Source organism: Tribolium madens, unplaced genomic scaffold (genome assembly GCF_015345945.1).
Source record: "Tribolium madens isolate multiple individuals breed KSU strain unplaced genomic scaffold, Tmad_KSU_1.1 Scaffold_91;HRSCAF=231;Tcas5.2_LG7, whole genome shotgun sequence".
Lineage (NCBI taxonomy): Eukaryota > Metazoa > Arthropoda > Insecta > Coleoptera > Tenebrionidae > Tribolium > Tribolium madens.
Window position 1 is genome coordinate 14,290,533 of NW_025401063.1, and position 19,707 is coordinate 14,310,239.

Here is a 19,707-nt window from a genome sequence, read left to right on the forward strand (position 1 = left end):
TCTATTTCATTGCTTTAAATACAGCAGGTATTTTCCCCTATTCCTTTCTAATAATAATTATAGCAACAAATTATTATTGTCAATATCTAATTATAACTTAAATATCCACATTGTTTATATTCAACATCAATCAATGAGACATGTACTTTCTTAGCAACTTATTAATGTCGTAAATGTCCCTCATATGTGGGTCACAAAAAATAATAATTTAATGGTAATTCTAACAAATTAAAACCACATGCGTAAATGCTTATGCATTCCATCCTACCAATTTTGACGAAAATCAAATCAACATGGATTTTTCCTCGTATTTTTTTAAAGAAAGAGATTTTTTTACAGGATAAGTTACTGTTACCAGTTTTTTGCTACCATTATTCTACAATCTATATAATACGTCAGAGTACTTTGAAAGAATTATTGAATACTCTAAAAACACATTTTTCAGAAAAGTTTTTTACAACTAGTGTTAATGTATATAGTTTTGATATCAAAGAGAATTTTCAAATACCTACTACTCTACCAGGTAAGGTGTTGATGTTTTGACATAATAGTATATTATGTAACTAGTGTTATAAACGCCACTTGAGACATGAGATTTATTATTATTAGGCACAAGCGAAGCGCAGCGGAGCGAGTGTTTAATAAAACGAATGTCTAGAGAAGTTTATACACGTGTTACATACTATACTTTTTCTACGATCACCACAAAAAATTACTTCAATTAACAATAAAAATAAAAAAAATAATATTTGTAGGTACTTAATTTTAATTTAATTTGGTATTATAGTTTACCTTTGTAAATAGGTATTCCTTAGCAGGAGCAGACGATAAGAATTCTTTAATTCACTGTTTTCCACTTTTTAGATTTATAACCAACAAATTTACCCTTCAGGGAGGTACACAATTTGGCATATTTGCTTATGCAAATTTTGTTTTTTAGGTTAAGCGTCATCCGCAACATTAAGTAGACTGTCCACAAGGAAGACGGTTTCATCCTTTTCGAAAGATCTTGAAAATATGCAAGCAGCACATTCTCAGATAATCTTGGAAAAGAAAAGTTTATATGCACGTTCGTATGACTTTTTGATTTTTCCGGCAGCAAACAAGCAGTTGGGAGGCTGCTGCTTCGATAATCACGGGTACAGTGCAAATTCCAATAAAAACATCATCTTCACTTTCATTTTCACTCATTTTTCACAAGCCGCAGCCCCGTCGAAATGACAACTGACAGAAGCAATAAGTAATATTCTTCTTGCTGGCAAACTTTAAATTACAGTCGACGAAAAATTTGCTACTCGCGTCACAACATTTTCGTTTCGTGGAGCCAGATTCACACTCGAAAAATTATTAGAATTACAGAAAGCTAACTTCAGCCTGTGACTAATATGACAGTTGCTATTAGCAACGTGACTAATGCGCATAAAAGTTACGGCTTGTTAAGGTGTGTCACTTAGCGTCATGGAAACATATACCATAATCCGTGTTTTAGATGTGGGAGTAGAAAAACTATTTTAATAATTAGGTAGTAACTGATTTTCGGTACTGAAACATCACAAACCCTACAGAATATTCTAATCTAAACACATTTCTTATAAACGTGGTACTAAAAGCTAATTGTTAGTGTCAGAAATTACAGCGAAAGAGAGTATAAAAAAGTGTTGTTTCTCTGTTTGCACCCAAAAGTTTTCCTGTGTTCTTCGAAGGTTTTACCACTGAGCTAATTTGCTCCGAGTGTTTACGGCGTATATAATTAGAGAAAGGGTGATGGTCGGCTCTCGATTTCGTCAATGAAGGGTGACGGCAAATACTGCTATTTCGGCGAGAGCAAGGAAGACGGCACATGAAAGCTGGAAAGCTCTTCCATCCAACCACTCGCACTCTTCTGAATCCGAAACTGGATGGATGGTGGGTACGGCTCTTTATTCGTCGTTGCATTCTCATTCAGTTCACGGCGGTTGTTCGGTCGGTGGGTCTATGGACGGACAGTCTCTTTGATCAGATTGGTGATTAGGCCTCGCGCTTCACATTAAAGAGTCTCTCGCGCTTTCGGCAACTTTACTTTTTCAGAAATGCGCCGAACTTTTTCTCTCGAGTGATGAGTGATGAGGGTGCTGCCTGCCACTGCTGCTTTGTGACAAGTTGCCTTTTTCGTTTCTTGCGGATTAATTTGCCAATTTAGGTGAGCCGTTCGGAAATTTTACGATTATTTCATCTCGAGCGGAAATTGACTATTTTACCTACAGCAGAGATTGCTTGGGATGGTTAAGTGACAATCAACGCAAATTTTGCTATTTGAAATTGTACAAAGAGAAGGGCGTAATTGGTAATTGGAGAATTTAGTCACAGAGTGATGAGAACAGCTTTGATTCCAAACGTGATTTATAACATATTGAAATGAATTGACTGCAAAATAATTTTAAAAATATTCAGACCCTGAAAAATACTTCTCAAATCAAAGCACGTCCAAATTATTTAATAATAAACTCTTTACTCGTATTTTGAAACCAAACTCTACAGTGCGATAACAACTCGTAAAATCACCTTTATTATCGAAACTGAAGTAATAAATGTTAAAAAATATTAAAACGTATTGTGGAAATTAAAATTATAACAATGAAAAGAAATAAAAAACAATATTTGTTATAATTGTCACAGATTTTTATTAAATCAAAATTTGTATAGTCTATTATTTTTTTTTTGGCTTAAATTATTGAAAAATTACGATGATGTTGCGGTGTAAAGCGAATGAATTGGCTCTTAGGGCCGATTTACAGAAAGTGAATTAAATTAAATTTGCTCAACGTTAAATTAATCTCGAATTTGATTGCTTTTAGATTTTGTTAAATAAATATTTTTAAAGCAAACTAATCGTAAGTTGTAAATTATAAATTACATAATCAATGTAAATTACACAGAAAACATTGAAGATAATAATTATTAGTACCTATGTGTATTATTGAATAAAGTAACAAAAATTGTGTATTTAACTGTTTTGCGAAATTTTAAATCAAAATGTTGATAAACTCGGAAAGACAAGGTAATTTTGAGTGTTTGAAACGTAAATCGGACAGAAATCATCTTTTTTAAAAAAATAGCAACGAAACTCTTTGTTCTTTTACTACAAAAGAAATTATTCTTGAAAATATTCTTGCGTTATTAGGGTAGGGGTAATGTATTGTTCTGTTTTTGTTTAGACTTTATATTTAATTATTGTTTTATGAGTTGAGATCTCCAAATGGAGATTAACAAAAACCTTAATTTTTTAAGTACAAATTAATTTTTTGTTATAGAACAGTGCTTTTCTTTCTCTTTTTATACAGTGATAGAAATACAAAAAATTGTATTTCTACATGACTGATCAATCAGTTTTATCGTAGAAATGGTAAAGTTAGTTGTATGTACTATAATTTAGAAAACTTAATAGCATTGTTACTAGTTTTTTGATAACAATAATAATCACCTATAAAGTACTAAAATAGTAACTTGTGATAAAACAGCTAGTACGACAGGTTTCTGGGAGGTACTACTTGTTTGGGGCAACAATAAAACTCAATGTATCGCTGAAATTGATTCTTGCATGTGGCTGTAACTAAAGTAGACTTTTATATGTTAAATGAGTATTAAATACAATTAGAGTTGGCAGAATTTTGTCATAAACTAATCGAAAAAAAAATTAATCCATAGTATTCTTTTAGTTTTGTGACTATAATAGCTTTATTTGATTTAAATTAGATTCATTATTTAATTATTGTTAAATATTGTAATTAGAAATTTTTAGCAGTAGGTAACAAGCCATAAAGTGACAATTCCTGCAATAGCGGTCATTGATAAAGCTGGACAGGTTTATTATTGGTGGCATTTTCTTGAAGCAATAATAATAATTAGTACTGCCTCAATAAAATAGATTTACATTTATAAATTATCGTTTACGCTTGTGCTTAATCAGTTATGTCAAGTTTTTAATTGCCACTTGTAGCTGTTTGTCTTTTTTTCCAAAAAACACGTTTCCATCAAGCATATTTTTAATTCGCAAACGCATTTTATAACGTATTGTGTTCCTTTGTAAATAGTCGTAAAACGCACGCCTTTTACTGTCGATTTAAAAAGTAATAAATCATCTCAGGATCAGAAAAATTATTAAAGGGATAATATTTAAAACAAGGCTTTTTAAATCAGTTGAAATAATGGAGAGCAAATCCTCATGTTGTAACTCACGTTCGTGCGTACTTATTTTTAATTTGAGGAAATAATGGTCTTATAGACAATACTGTTAGATCAAAGCCCGAGTCAGTGCGGTTTTAATTAGGCAATAAAATGCCAGCTCATAGTTCTCATAAAGGATTATGTTCTTTACTCCACGTTTGACGTTTCCTATAAACATCACGGCGTAAATGCTCTTTTAATTGTCGCAAATTCTAAAAAAGTCAAGTACTTGCGTTTATATAATACCGCTAGACCATTGGCATTCTTAGGTCGTCTGCTGCAAAAATCATTCATAAAAATACTCGAGGAGAAATCGGAGTCATGAGAAAATTTGGCCGTAAAAGGTTTCATTTCATGGTTTTTGAACACGAGACGGAATAAAACAGTGTTTTTGGTAACAGTTACGAAGAAAAAAGGATTTCAGTGGAACCGTTGTTGGTATTACTGTTGGGCTTTTATTATCGCATTGTGATTTCGTCTGGCGGAAAAATCTCGGAAGCTTGTATTCAATTACAACCGTTAAATTCGTGTAATTAGTTCGTTAGAGCTCAATTTTACTTTCTAATGATTACCTTCTCCCTAATTATGCGGTTGGTGGAGCTTCCACTATTTGGTAGCGTAATAACTATTTGCTACCGACGATAAATATTCTGTTTGGTTCATTCACAAATGTTGTAAATTTTGTAAAAATATTCAAAAAATTCTCTTGATATTTAATTAAAGATAATTCTAACGGAAACTGGGTGTGAACGCACATTTACTGATCTTAATCACTTAAAGAAACATTTCCTTTTGTTTAATATTGTTGGCCTAATAAACTAATTAAAGGCACGTCAAAATTGTATCCTTCCTTTGCAAGTAAAAGTGCATAAATCATTTTAAAATAAATAAATAAATCAAATTCCTTTCTTATTTTTGAACTAATTTTTCTTTAAATGCCAATACTAAAACAGTAAATTAGATAGTTTTGAAACGACACGCATTTATGATAAATGCATCATAGTTCAGCATAAATTGAAACTTTGAAATGTTAGTGTTCAGAAAATATTGCCGGTCCGGTGGTAGTTATTGTAATTTATTTGTTCTTCACTTCCTAACATAATACAGAGGTGCGTGATAAATAAACCCGTTGAAGAATCGAAATATTTTCCGTTACTGTACTCAAAAAATATGTTAATTGGGTTCTATCAAAAATTTGCATTTACCTTTGTTGATAACTTTCTAGGAATTCGGAACAAGCCAATTTATCTAATGTGAAATTTGACTGTTGGGGGTCATCTTTGTTCTAACCGAGGTAAATTCTTTGTGCATAAAAAATCGATTAATTTATTAGAAAATTTCCTGTTGGTTTGTGGTAAGGGGTTCACACAAACAGGTCGTGACCAGAGTTTGAATTGAGGTTACAAAATTGTCCATGTTCGGCGTGTTTTGAAAGCAAATAATGGACTTGGAATTAATGATCATAAATTAGAAAAACGCAGCTTTTATGCTAATTTTAGTAGTTGTATAGGTGCGAATTTTCACTTAAAAACTTGTAAACTTTGTTTTTATGTATACATATTTGTTTCTGTAATACGAAATGATTTTAAATGTCTATGAATTAATGAATAAGACACAAACAACTTTAGCCTCGGAAATAATAAAAAAAAATAAAAAAAATAACGGCTTTAAGGCAGATTTCAGTAATGAAATTGCTTAAAAATACAAATAGTCTATTTACTATGGTATCTTTTTTAACGATTTCTAATTAGGCTTTATGCTGTCGAAATATTTATACTCGTATCTGATGTGGAGAAAGTATGTTCAAACTGTTCATTTTTTGAAAAAAATAGTTTATGATTAACAAGTTAAAGTTTTTAATAAATAACTTTTTTAAATTTTATTTTTTCAAAATATTGTTTTAATTTCTTAATGTGAAATTTCAATATATATAGTTGCTTGTTAGTAACAGTTTAGTAGTGAAAACCTAAGTGTAAATTTTTTCTTATATATAGTATAATAATTTGTGTAATTAACATAAAAAATGAAAAATAATTGTTGTCCGATGATTTTGAAATTGATGATGAAAAAAGATCTAAACAAATTTTCTTAATAACTTCTTGTCGTATTTGCCACATAAGACAAAAAAAGACACTTTACTATACAGGATGCGCCAGAACTCGCGCCCCAGAGAAAAATGCCATATAAGGTAAGATACCAGGAACATAAAAAAAAAGTTAAAAAAATCTATAAAAATTTCGAAGTTAAGAGGGTTTAAATTTTGCACTTTGACTCTATTTATTTCTGTTGGAAAAATAATTTTCTAAGTTTTTTTGCTACAGTCTATTAGAAGAGAAAACAAGGAAGCTGTATCCTAAATTGTAACTCTGTTCAATGTCATTTCTGGCTTTTACTTGCAAAATTTTTGTACCTTAACTAAATAATTGTAAAAAAAATATATACAAGATCATCAGAATCATTAAATACACACAAAAAAATGTTAAATGTCAAAATATAAATGTCAAAATTTTTTGACAGATAGAATTTTTTAAACATTTTTTCCATGTTTTTATTGTTACATCTCAATTAATTAAATCAAGTACTAATTTCTCAATTTTCTGATAGTAAAAGGTTGTTTTTGAATTTATTTGCTTTTTGAATTGTATCTCTACTAGTTTAACAGGATTTTTATTTTTTTTAGATTTATTTTGAAATAAAAATACCCCCTTTTTCAACAATTCATCTTCATTTTGCTTCATAAATTCGCAGTTTAAAAAGTCATCTCACGTGAGCAGTCAACCTTCAGTCTTTCCTAGTAGTTAGCGTTTAAAACAAAATTTAAAATCTCTAATACCCTAATTGCCTCATTATTGTAGCACAACAATCTACATGCGATATAATTATTTTACTTTTATTACTCTTTAATACCTGATTAATATAATTGCATCTACCTGAAGTTACTAAAAAGCTTGTCTTATTTTTGAAAAGGTAGGTATAGTAATTGGTTCGTCAGGTGTGCAAGTCCATTAGTGAGTAGCCTCAATGTTAAAAATTCTTTGTAATTGCCGGTCAATAAATATACCGCAAAATATATGACCCAAATGATTGTTGTGAACAGGGCGAATGCAACCGGGAAACATAAATCGCGTTAATTATGATTAACCAGGCCTGACAGCTATATTGCAATGATAGATATTTTGAATTATACGTTTATTTCTTCTCTACCGACAAAATGTCACAATTAATTTGATTTCCTTTCGCACTTTTTCGCCGGTGAATAACTCGCATTATTGAGACGAGTGTTCCGAATTCAGATCTCTCTGATTATCTGTGCAGAACGATTTTAATTAATAAAAAACGGTTGATCTATCTTGCTGAATGTCATCAGACAAAAGCCTGTGACAGTGACTGTTACAAATGGTTCCGATTAAACATAATTATCCAAGAGTCGTAATCGGATAATTGTCGAAGGCTCGAAATTAAGGGAGTTTTATGTTCTTTGTACGCCGTGATTTTACCTTTACGTTAATTAATGTTGATAACTTGCACCATTAATAATACTGGACACTGCATTCTTGTTTGATGTTTTTCAGCAATCCGTCAGTATTAACGACTGACGTCTTCTGGAGTGCGCGTGCTTTGAGCTTAATGCATCATACAAATTGCATTTTGTACATCTAATAGCGGGATTTGTTGATGCTTGTTCAAACAAGAAAACCACTCGTAAATCACTTGAGTAATCTAGATCTGTTTTGTTAAACACAGGTGCCATCAGTATTATACATCGTCGTGTCGGTTTTGGTCCTTGTTTTCTGTTAAAATTTTTCTTTAAAAACTAATATTTATTGAATAAAAAAAGATTTGTATAAAGAGTGTAAACAATCGTCATTAATTGTTATGTTTTGTTGCATTCTTAGGTTTAAGCACTCCTATTTTGTTTATCTTACTTTGTGTTCTAAAATTCTTTTATTTTAATAATATTATTTATTCTTTTTTAAGTTATTTTTTGATTTTACTTTTTATTGTTATTTCTAATAAGCTTTTGCTTTTCCAAGTTTTTATCTTTTTATCATTGTAAAAAACACTAATGAACCAACTTAAAAATGTTTCTAATTTGTTTAATTGAGTAAAATTTAACATGCAAAATTTCGTAATCTTTTTTAGATACCGAATTATCTCGGGAACTATGTATAATAGATTCATTACTGACAGGTTAGGTATAATAAATGTGCCAAATTGATCTTTACACACAATTTAAAATCATGATTAACAGACAATTTAATGTGGTGATTTGAAGCAAAAAAGTTCTTCATTACTTCTTGATATATACAGTATGTCTCTGGATTGAGTTTACAAGAGGAAAAAAAATATCTTTGATCTTGTAATCTGTAATAAAAACTTCATTATTCTTACTCAGTAGAAAGAAAAGTTTATTTTTCTCTTGATTTTGGACTTTTTCTCTTCTTTTTAAGACCTATCATATTGTTTTGACAATGATGTCACTTTGAAAAATGAATATACCTATAAGCAAGTTAAGTAACAAAAATGTTTGTGAAAAATTTAATTTTAATAAATATCAACTTAAAGAAACAGCTTTAAGATAAAAACCAGTCATTTTTAACAAGAACTACCATTATTTAATTAATAAATTAATTGTCAAAGTGAGATATAGTTGTCAAATAAATAAAACCGCCAATGTGATAGGACTTACTAAAAAGCAGAGAAAATCAAGAGAAAAATTAACTTTTCTTTTCATTGTATCAGAATAATGAAGTTTTAAGTACATCAGATTTGCTCGTTTCAGGTGAAGCAAAAAATCAAGGATAATTTTTTTTTCTCACAAAAAATATTATCTCTACTGCAAAATTTGAAAAAATATTTCGACTTAAATTTTTAGTATTAATAAAATCAATAATAAAAGATATTTTTGAACAATACTAAATAAATACTAAATCTAATTTTCATGCCTGTTTCTTCTAGGTACAGTTTTAACTCTGAAAGTGATCAAATTGGGCAGTTTTCAAAGTATTATAACTTTTACGTTAAAATGTTTTAATAGCAAATTATTTACTCTGAACTAAACAAACTGAAAATTTTTTCAGAAATAATATGATTTGGAATTCTTTAATAAGTTCTGTGATTTTTCGGTGTCAGGTAATTAACTAGAACTTGCAGAACTTGCTCACAATATGCAGAATGAGTCATCTACTTAATTAATTTTAATAAAGTAATAAAGACTAATCGATTTTCAGACGCCACTGTATGAAATTTTTAAAAGATATGAACAGACAGGGTGTTACAGAACTCGCGCCCCAGAGAAAAATGGTAAGATACCAAGAACATAGAACAAATGTTAAATAAATCCTATCTATAAAAATTTTGGAATTATGGGAGTTTAAATTTTGCACTTTAAAAACATACAAGGTCATCAGTAACACTCAATATACATAAAAAATGAAAAAAAGAAATATAATTTTTTGACAGATAGAATTTTTTAAACATTTTTTTTATGTTCCAGATATCTTATCTTACTTTGAATTTTCCTCTGGGGCGCGAATTTTGAAATACTCTGTATATACATAAAAACTGTCAAAACAGTTTTTATAAATTGACGTTCTACCTTTGACTGTACAGACTTAGCCCCGGTATTTATCTGACATTCTCCATACAGGGCGATTCAGATAAGATAATGACCCTGACGATCTGGCGACGCAACCCAAAAATTAACAAATTTTATTTACGTCTTTGATCCATTTAAATTAGGATTTGCAAGTTGAATCCAAGTTATGTCACTCTGACATCAACGCAAAGAACCATCATCATTAGTACCATTCAGTTATAGCGGAATGATAGCGAAATTAGAGAAGTTTTTTTGGTGTAAACCCAGTAGGGGAAGGCGGGGCAAGACGGGGACCTTAACGTTTAAAGTCGAATAAAAAACTAAATATACATCATAGAAGTTCGAAACTCTATTTATCAACTTAATCAGTCTTCTCTCTGTTAGACTATAATACAAAAAATAACAAAAATTATTATTTTCTTTAAATAACGAAAAAAAGAAATAAAAATACTTTTACCCCATCTTGCCCCACCCTTGGGGTAAAATGGGGTCCCCCATTGGGCAAGATGGGGTACTACAGTTTTAAAGACTGCGTCTTCATCGTCGTCATCGACGCCAGCGCAGCCCCAATGTGCCCACTTCCCACATAGCTGACATGTGATCCATCCTTCTTTGCTGTAGCAATTATCTTGGATCTCGATTTGGGCACAATAAATAATCCAGTTTCATCACAATTATAAATTTTATCCGGAGTAAATTTATATTCATTCAAAGCTTTTCCTAACAGATCAAAAAACTTTCCCACCGACACTCTATTAAATCCCGCAAGTCCAGCAGCAGAAGTATTTTCTGGTTTCCGAAGACTTATTTCTGGATGACGCTTAAGAAATCCTTTAACCTAATCTTTACCAGATTTTGCCTTGACTTCACTGAACTTATGTTGCTTATTATTGACCACTGCCAATTGATATGCCCCATACCCCATTTTACCCCAACGAGACCTTGTAGGTAAAAAAAAAATATTCATTTTATAAATGGACAAGTACTCGTAATCGTGTAAATAACTAGTCTAACGTCAAGTTTAAAGTACAGGGATTGCAATAAAACGATGTTGTTCACATCACAACCTATGTATTTTTAACAGTCACGTTCGAAACACAATAGAAAAATAACATCAAATAATAAAAAAAACATTTTTTACTCACAGCAACGTTATGTGTTATGCTCAGGTTCTCGCTTTTGCCGCAGTGAAAAGTTTTGAGATACTTCTACAAAATAACGTTAACAGTTTTATCAAAACTGTTTTTGTTTTTGAGATATAGTGGGTCTTACCCCTCGTTCCCTTACAATATGAATGAAACATTAACGGTAGGCAAACAGTTTTTTTATAAATCATAAAATGGTTGTCAAAGCACTGTCAGAGCAACATAAGATAACATGGATTGCAAATGCTAATCTTAATTAAAATTAGATCAAGACGTAAATGAAATTTATTTTTTGGGTTGCATCGCCAGAACGTTGGGCTCATTATCTTATCTGAATCACCCTGTATACAAAGTTATGTCAGTTTTTTCTTCGTATATTTTGAATTCAAAGGAAAAAAATATGGATTTTTCTGTCAAATTTAATGAATGACATATCAACAACTACTTTGATTTAATTTTAATAATCTAAATTTTTTATACATAAAAAACCAAGTTGTGTGTGAGAATGTATTTTGGATTACATCTGAAAATCGGTTAGGTCCTTTATCATAAATAACTCACTCTATCAGTCAAAAGATCTTTACTTTTTCTTTACTGCCTAAGTGTAATAAAATTAACAATTTTTCATTCTTCTCTTGCAATATAACCAAATAATACCCTCATCAACAATAGACAGTCTTATTTCCTCCTATTGCATTTTCAACTTTCTCTCGTCATATTATTTTGGTTTTATGCGTTGTTTGTTTGTCAGAGTTAATTTATTGTACCGATAATTTAACATGTCCTGCTGTGAAGATTAGTACGCGTCTAGTTATTAATTTAGATTTTATGCAGACAAATTTCATTAATTTAATCCTATGAACGTTTGGATTTTAATTTGAAGCTTTTATATTTCAGAAAAATGCGGCTCATGGAATTGTCCGGGAGAAAATCTAGTGCAATGCAGTTTTTCTGTTACATCGTGCTGAGCATCTTCTCCATAAATTCAACGGGAGCAGCACGGAGGTCGCCGATAAACGGCACATGGATGTAAGTTATGTCTATTGACTTTAATGAAAAGTTTTATTTCTGTATCATTAACATTTTATGCTTGTGCACTCCGCTAATTACGTTTTTTTCCATTAATAAAAAAAGAAAATATTGTGTAAAGTTTTGTTGGTAAACAGGTCTAAATGCATCATACAAGTAATTAACATGATTCAGATTGACAGTAGATAGGTGGATGTGTGCATTTTAATGATCTTAGTTTATAGTGGTTATCAAGTTTTTTATTAAATGTAACTGAGAATGAAAGTTATGTTGCCATTGGTGTCAAAAGTTAAAACCAGATTCGATAAAGCCATTTATTAAATTTTAATAATAAATTTTTAATGCTTTATGTGAAACTTAAATTTACAATGTCAACATTCTCCTCACTCACTCACTCGAACACGCCTGCCTGCATTCCGAAAAATCTGATTTTGTAATAATTATTATTTATAAAGCAAATGCACCTGCATTTCTGATTGACTTTTTCGATTCAGTAACACAGTGCAATAAATCAGCGGCATAATAGCCGGCGAATCTACAGCAATAAATTTCAAATTGAGGTCGACTGCAAACAACTCTTTTAAAATCATTATCAAAATCATATTTTATTATACTTAATTGTGAAACGTTAAATTATTAGGTGCAATTAAGTATCATGTCAGCGTGAAAATTCTTCAAGATTTATATTTCTGCCCCTTCAAATTTGATAAGCGATTAAAATATCTGCCAGCTGTGCGAAAGCTCTACAGTTTCTCAATGAAATGATGAAAAAACACTGGAACATAAGATTCGAATAGAAAGGTTTATTAAGCTGAGAAGACATTCCGACAGTGGTCAAAGAAAACCTTCTGTCCAAGACGAGTTAAAAAACTTGACATGTGGTTAAGATTTTTAGCGGCAACTTTGAGCGTGTTATTAAAGTTTATTAAAACACTCCTTTGATGGTTTTACGACACGATAATCGGTTGCACTTTTGTCATTGTTGAAAACTTTTCTCGTAATTTGTTTTATTAAAAGAATTCTTCTCAAATCTTTTTGAAAACTTTTAAAACAGTAATTGTAATTTGATATTTAAAATGTCTGTTGATCATTAAATGTTAAGGTTTGACGATGAGAAAGCGTGAGAATTTTCTAATTACATTGAAATTTCAGAACAAATTTAATTTTATCCTTCGAGTAGTGAGATTGTGTAGGTTCTCACTATCTAAAGTAATCTCTCTTAGATAAATGGTAAAATAAGTGACAAGGACTGGACCTTGCGGTTCACCACAGTGACCATTAACATTATCTGAGTACCCTTTCAAATTGCTTTTGCTCTCGCCAACAAAGAAAATGATGTTTAACATTTTACAAAGTTTATCATAAATTTTGCACTTTTAATACCTACCAGTTCATCGATTCAATATCTTCCAAAGTCGTGCAGAAATGTTTTATTTCTGTAGATGCTTCCGACGATAATTACGTCAAACATGTTCAAATCATTAAAAATATAATTTACAATCTAGTGGCACTTATCTGTTCTTGGACAATGTCAGATGCATTTATAGATAGTGCGAATTTTATTGCGAAAGGCATTTAATTTAAAACGAAAGTTTATTAAATATATTAAAAAGTGAACACATTGAATCTATCTGTGGGGCTGCCAACATTAGTATTCTTTAGTGTCCACTTCCCCCAACACCCACTGTGAATTTCAATAGCATTGTGTTCTAAATGCACTTTTAATAAGTTGAGCTGTAACAAAAGAGTTTAATTTGAGTTCTTTTGCTATTTTAAAATTGAATCAATTTTGGTATATGAATAATGTTCAATTTATAAATTAATATTCTTCAATAGAATTTATTTTTGTGTTTTCATTGGAAGGGGTAATATTGCATTAAATGACTCAATTAAGTCGCCAGCCGTGTATCATCCTTTAGATTATAGTATCGAAGCAATTACCATATAAGATTATAAATGGACTTGTAATTAAGAAGAAAAGTTTGTTTAATTTCGTTTGAGTTTTATTGTAAATACAGATGGGTAATTTAAATTATTTCAAACCGGTGTGTGGCATCATAAATAAAATAGGTAATGAACTGAAGTAATAAATTATGATTCATAATAGCCGTCGTTTAGACAAAGAATAATTTAGTGACTTTCGAATCAAACAATTCAAGGGTTGGTCACATAATATGAATCAAGCTAAATTTGACAAAAAGCAATTAGAAATTATCCCTTCAATTTATTAACAAAAATTTATCGAAAACAATTGGAATTTTTACTACTTACTTATTTTCTTAAAAAAAAATACGTTTTTTTTATCATTGTCAACATGTGTGAAATTCTCCATTTTTTGTTTCTTGTCCTTGAAATATGTTAATCTGATTACGTAGAAGATGGTTCACAGGACAAAGGGAAATAAAAACCATTTAATTCGTCGCGATGTTTCGATACTTTTATTGTATCTTCTTCAGGCGAAGAATTTTTGTTGGTTGAGCGTGGGAAGCATGGCAGTCAAGGAAGAACTGAGACTGGCTAGCTGTTATGCCTGTATGACGGATGTTTTTTTTGATACATTGAAATATGTAATAATAATTAAAGTTGAGTTTGTTTGAAAGGGTTGGTTCTAAAATGAATTTGAAAAAAAAATCTTTTTTTGATGTTTTTTTGTGTTCCATGCAGAAACTTCTAGATTTTAATCCTGGGTACCTATTAATATCATCACACTCTTGCTAAAGAAAACCATTCACTAGTCTCAGAGAGAAAAAAATTTAGAAGTAACAGTAAGATCATGATTCACGAGGTAATAAACAAATGGTTTGATTATAGAACTTTCTCAAATTTACAATATTTATTTAATAAAAATAAAATTCAATAAAATTTTAATAAGTATACCTACGTAATATACATATAATTTTTAAAAGTAAAAAAAGTATAAAGAAAATACTAAATTTATTTATTTGTTGTGATTTGAGATTTCGCTAATTATTTTTGTGTTTCAGATCGGCACTAGGTTCCGTTTTCTATTACTTAAAATAGGCAATCTGCTTTGATCTCATAGTTCTACGTAAAAAAATTAAAAAAATACACAAAGGGTTTTTTAAGCAAAGTAGGTAATTGTTAATAAGTATAAACATATGTTGAAACTTGAAATACATGTAGCAATAATTCCCAAATTTGTTCTACCTAGAAAAACTTTAATTTCATTTCTTTGAGCTTTATTGTTTCTAGAGAAATGTGTAATTTGCATAATAGTTCAGTCAACTAGTTGTGGAATGTATGCACGGTTAAAAATGGAATTTTTGTTTTCAGGACCGTATTTGGGTTAGTTAGGAGGTAAAAATACTAATTTTTGAATGTTCTGTTACGAAAAAGATTGTTGTGTACATTAAAGCTTCCTATAAAATTTTATACAAGATAGTTTTTTCGAGTTTTTCGAAATTGTTTTCGAGATATTCGCTGGCAAATATCGCATTCTATTTCCAAATTAATTATTAGACTTAAAAAATTATTAATAAAATGAATAGATGAATGACTGTAAGGATTGTTGTAAAAGTTGTAAACATAGTGATTGGGCCGTTTAGGGTCGGCCATTATAATAATGTAAAAAACAATCACTTTAGATTTTTGAATTTATTCAAAAATTTAAGGCAATGCTGTGATTGGTCCGTTTGAGATCGGTCATTATAATAACATGAGAAGCCAGACTATTAGGTTCATTCAAAACTGTGGCGAAATTGCTTTAATTTCGATTTGCATCAATTCTTGAAATATTTTCAATTTTTTATAAAAATGGTATGTGCGTGCTCACTGTGCGGTCTCCCGCTTTCTATTGTGGTTGTAATTTGTGAGTACCTATTTTTACAGAAAATTTGCACCTTACGATTTGTTGTACATACGAAATAAAACCTTAAAATAGAAATATGAATGCTAGTGTTTTAACCATCCTGTGTGCTTGTAAACACAACATAAACTGGCGACGAGGATACGGAAATGAAAATTTTCTTTAAATATTAACATTTTCATGCAAAAACCTAACAGTAGGTATTTGCAATCTATAACCAACATTCTTCCACAATCACTTTTGCTGTAAACGTGAGATTTAGACAAAAAATGTTTTCCCTACGACCATATACGAAACTAGATTATAACGCACAATTACATATGCGCGAAAATTGGCAATATCGTTCGAGGTCAAAAACCTGTGCGATTTGTTTTCGGGTTGTGTGTTAGAAATCTAACGCATAATTCACATTCGAATGTTTTGTATTTTTTTTGATCCATTATAAAAATAAATCATTATTCAACGTATTTTTGTATCCATTATAAAAAATAAATCGTTATGAAAAAAAAGTATGTTCGTAAGAAAAAAATTATTTATGGTCGTAGGAAAAATAGTGTACAAAACTTGCAGGAAAGTGTCTAACGCACTCACGGGATTGCCTGCACTCGGCTAACGCCTCGTGCGCAGCTTTCCCGCTTGTGCCTTATTTATCACTTTCCGTGCTCGTTATGTAATATACTAATTTTAAAACAGTGCGATATTTGAAAGCGAATATCTCTAAACCTATTAAGATACAAAAAAACGAGAAGGTTGTTTTGTGGGAAATTTTATAAGCTTCAATTTAGTAAATAACCATTTTTTAAAAGAAATATTGAGGCTAAATGCAAAAGCATTTTTATTACTTTCCCCTCGCAGATGGGTTATTAACTGCGGTTAGCTAGGAGGATCCAAATAATGAGGGTCGGTTTATGGACGTCATTTTCAACTTTTCTGAGTGTACCTTCTTGGTGCTCCCCTGTTTTCGCTCACCTCAGAGAACCTCTGAATAGGGTCATTGCATCCATCCGAGTTTTTGTGTTTTTTTTACTTTTATACGTTAGAGTTTAACCTACAAAGAGGCGATCCATCAATAAAATTAACTAGGAAAAGTTTGAAATATCGTTTTGGGGTAGAATTTAAACCCAAGATAAATTCCCGCTTTACTCTAAAAGCATTACGAGTTCAGTGTTGGCACCAGTGCAGTGACAACTGACAGTGGCAAGTGGAATAATAAGGCGACTGTTTAATTACAACGTTTAAATGTACTCATTTTTGGCATCAAAATTATTATTGTATACACAGAACACAGATATTAAAATAAACAAACACAAACACCAAAGTATTACCTTAAAACAGATCTGCAATCTCCATTACCGACATTCAAACAGCCAATGAACGCAAAGGTGGATTATTACCTCACCGCAAATAAAACCCGCGCGTTTTGAATTTATTTCAATTTACGAGTTTTTGATACCTATACAGGATGCGCCAGAACTCGCGCCCCAGAAAAAAATAAGGTACGATACCAGGAACGTGGAAAAAATGTTAAAAAAATTTTATCTATAAAAATTTCGAAGTTATGAGGGTTTAAAGTTTGCACTTTGACTCTATTTATTTCTGTTGGAGAAATAATTTTCCAAGTTTTTTTTCTATAGGTTATTAAAAGAGGAAACAAGGAAACTGTATCCCAAATTGTAACTCTGTTCAATGTTATTTGTGAGTTTTATTGGCAAAAGGTTTGTCCCTTTACTAAATAATTGTAAAAAACATATACAAGATCATCAGTATCCTTAAATAGATATAAAAAATGTCAAATATCAAAAAATAAATGTCAACATTTTTTGACAGATAGAATTTTTTAAACATTTTTTTCATGTTCCTGGTATCTTACCTTACTTGAAAATTTTCTCTGGGGTGCGAGTTCTGGCGGACCCTGTATATTTTTTCAACTAAAATTAAGATTAAAAAAAAACAAAAACATGGGTCAATTATTTTTTAATGAAGCTTCAGAATGTGCAATAAAAAAATATGTGCAACGATCCAATTGTAGTATGTTTACTTCCGAACTAGTGGTAATAGAGCCCTGAAATATCTTCTACAAATTCTTTTTGAGCGTTCATTGCAGTAAAAACTGCTTCATGGAGGCTTTGTTACGCCATTCATTTGAAACAATTAACAATTTTAATTAGCTTATTAAACCTCGAGTGATATAATGAAAATATAAGTATCTAAATGTTAAGTAGGTGTGTTAACATTTTGTTAATATGTCGTAGAGATTGTTTGTGATTCTAAAATTAAGTTGGCAACATTGTAAATCCTAAAAACAGACGATATACATAGATCTGTATTAATAGCATACATAGTTGTTGGTGTAATAAAATAAATAAGAAAATAAAAAGTTAATTATAAAAAGCTCTGTATCGGTATTCTTAACAAACACGCAAAAAGTTTTCAGCATTAGCCTCTTCACAACAGCCTCTGTTTTGCGTTAGTAATCGCGATTGATGTTTTTGTATTCCCAACTATAAATCAGAAAAGATCATTTCTTTGCTTTATTACCGCTACAAAATCTGGTCTATTAGCGAGTATGATAGCAGTCTTCCTGCAACCATTACATTAAGTATTTTATACACATTATAAGTGAAAAAAGGATGTGGAATTATTACTACGCGTTTTAGACACTAATAGCAGTCTCTAATTGCACCAGAGGCGATGAACCATTAGACAACTTCAGTTATAATAACTCAGAAATGTCTCATGGTCATTGAAAAGTTTCAAATTTTGTTCCAGAGGAATGGGTTTAATAAAGGACGAGAAAATGCAAGGCGATCAAGGACCACCAACATGTCACACACTTCCGGGCTTGAGTCCCGGACAAATCCGGCTCTGTCAATTATACATGGACCATATGAATGCAGTGGCTTTGGGGGCCCGACAAGCGCTTTCTGAATGCAAACATCAGTTTGAAAACCGCAGATGGAACTGTTCTTTGCTGAATGACGTTAACGTCTTTGGTCCAGTTATAACAATCGGTAAGATGTTTTTGTTTATTTAAAAAAGAAGCTGCAAAACAAACACTCGGCTTGAATAAAATCACTCGAGTGTGAAAAGGCATTATTACTGTGAGTAGGTGATAATTAATTTTCGTAAGCACTTCATTGGAACAAACAAGAAGAGGTTTCAAGAGGTATTGCGTAAGAACGGTAAACAGGAAGCCAAAAATTTGAGCAACAACTAGTCTAAAATAAGAAACGATGTGGAGGCAGAAAGTTCTATTTAATATTTCTTGCTAATTTGACATTAATACTTTTTACAAAATTGCAGGTGTTTTAATCAACTTAAAATTTAATTTTTTTTACGTTTACATATATTGAAGAACTTTTTCCAATAAATATTAATATTTTTTAGAAATAAGCTCACAAAATTAAAGATTATTTAGAAGGATTCAGTTCATGTAAACGCTATAATATTTTCAGCAAATGTTTTCATAAAATTATAAATGTAAAGCAATTTTTGTTAAAAAAATTATTATTAATAAACAATTAATCGAATAAAATACTTTTGGTACTGTTGTTATACCTTTCTAGAAAATGTCGTTAATTCTTGAAAACAAATTATTAAATTAAATTGGATTTGCAATCGAAATTTGTGCAGTTACAATTTTTGTTTTAAATGTCTTGTCTAAGAAATCACAGTGGGCTTGCACTAGAGAAAATATTACAAAGATTGTCTTAAAAGTTTAATAAGCAATTATGAAATAAAATTTACATAAACGTATACACTAAATAGCTGTAGATTATTGAACTTATTGCAAAAATAATATATTGTATATGTATAAATAGTATATTGTATAAGGTGTAACGAAAATATAGAACATTATTTAAGTTTTTAATCTATAGGGAGGCTTTATTTCTTAAACCTACTTA

The 19,707-nt window shown here is 30.5% G+C and overlaps 1 protein-coding gene across 2 annotated transcripts in view; it reads left to right on the forward strand.

Annotated features, from left to right (window-relative positions):
- Nucleotides 1-1,832: 1,832 nt before the first annotated feature.
- Nucleotides 1,833-19,707, forward strand: part of LOC123010731 (protein Wnt-5b-like) — a 36,705-nt gene continuing 18,830 nt past the window's right edge. The window contains exons 1-3 of one of the 2 annotated variants that reach the window (XM_044407822.1): nt 1,833-1,905; nt 11,845-11,976; nt 18,572-18,813. In XM_044407822.1, coding sequence (XP_044263757.1) covers nt 11,849-11,976; nt 18,572-18,813 — 370 coding nt within the window. In that variant the 5' untranslated portion in view covers nt 1,833-1,905; nt 11,845-11,848. Of the gene's footprint in view, nt 1,906-1,942; nt 2,180-11,844; nt 11,977-18,571; nt 18,814-19,707 lie in introns of those variants that run through there. The other variant, XM_044407821.1, reaches the window with a different exon arrangement.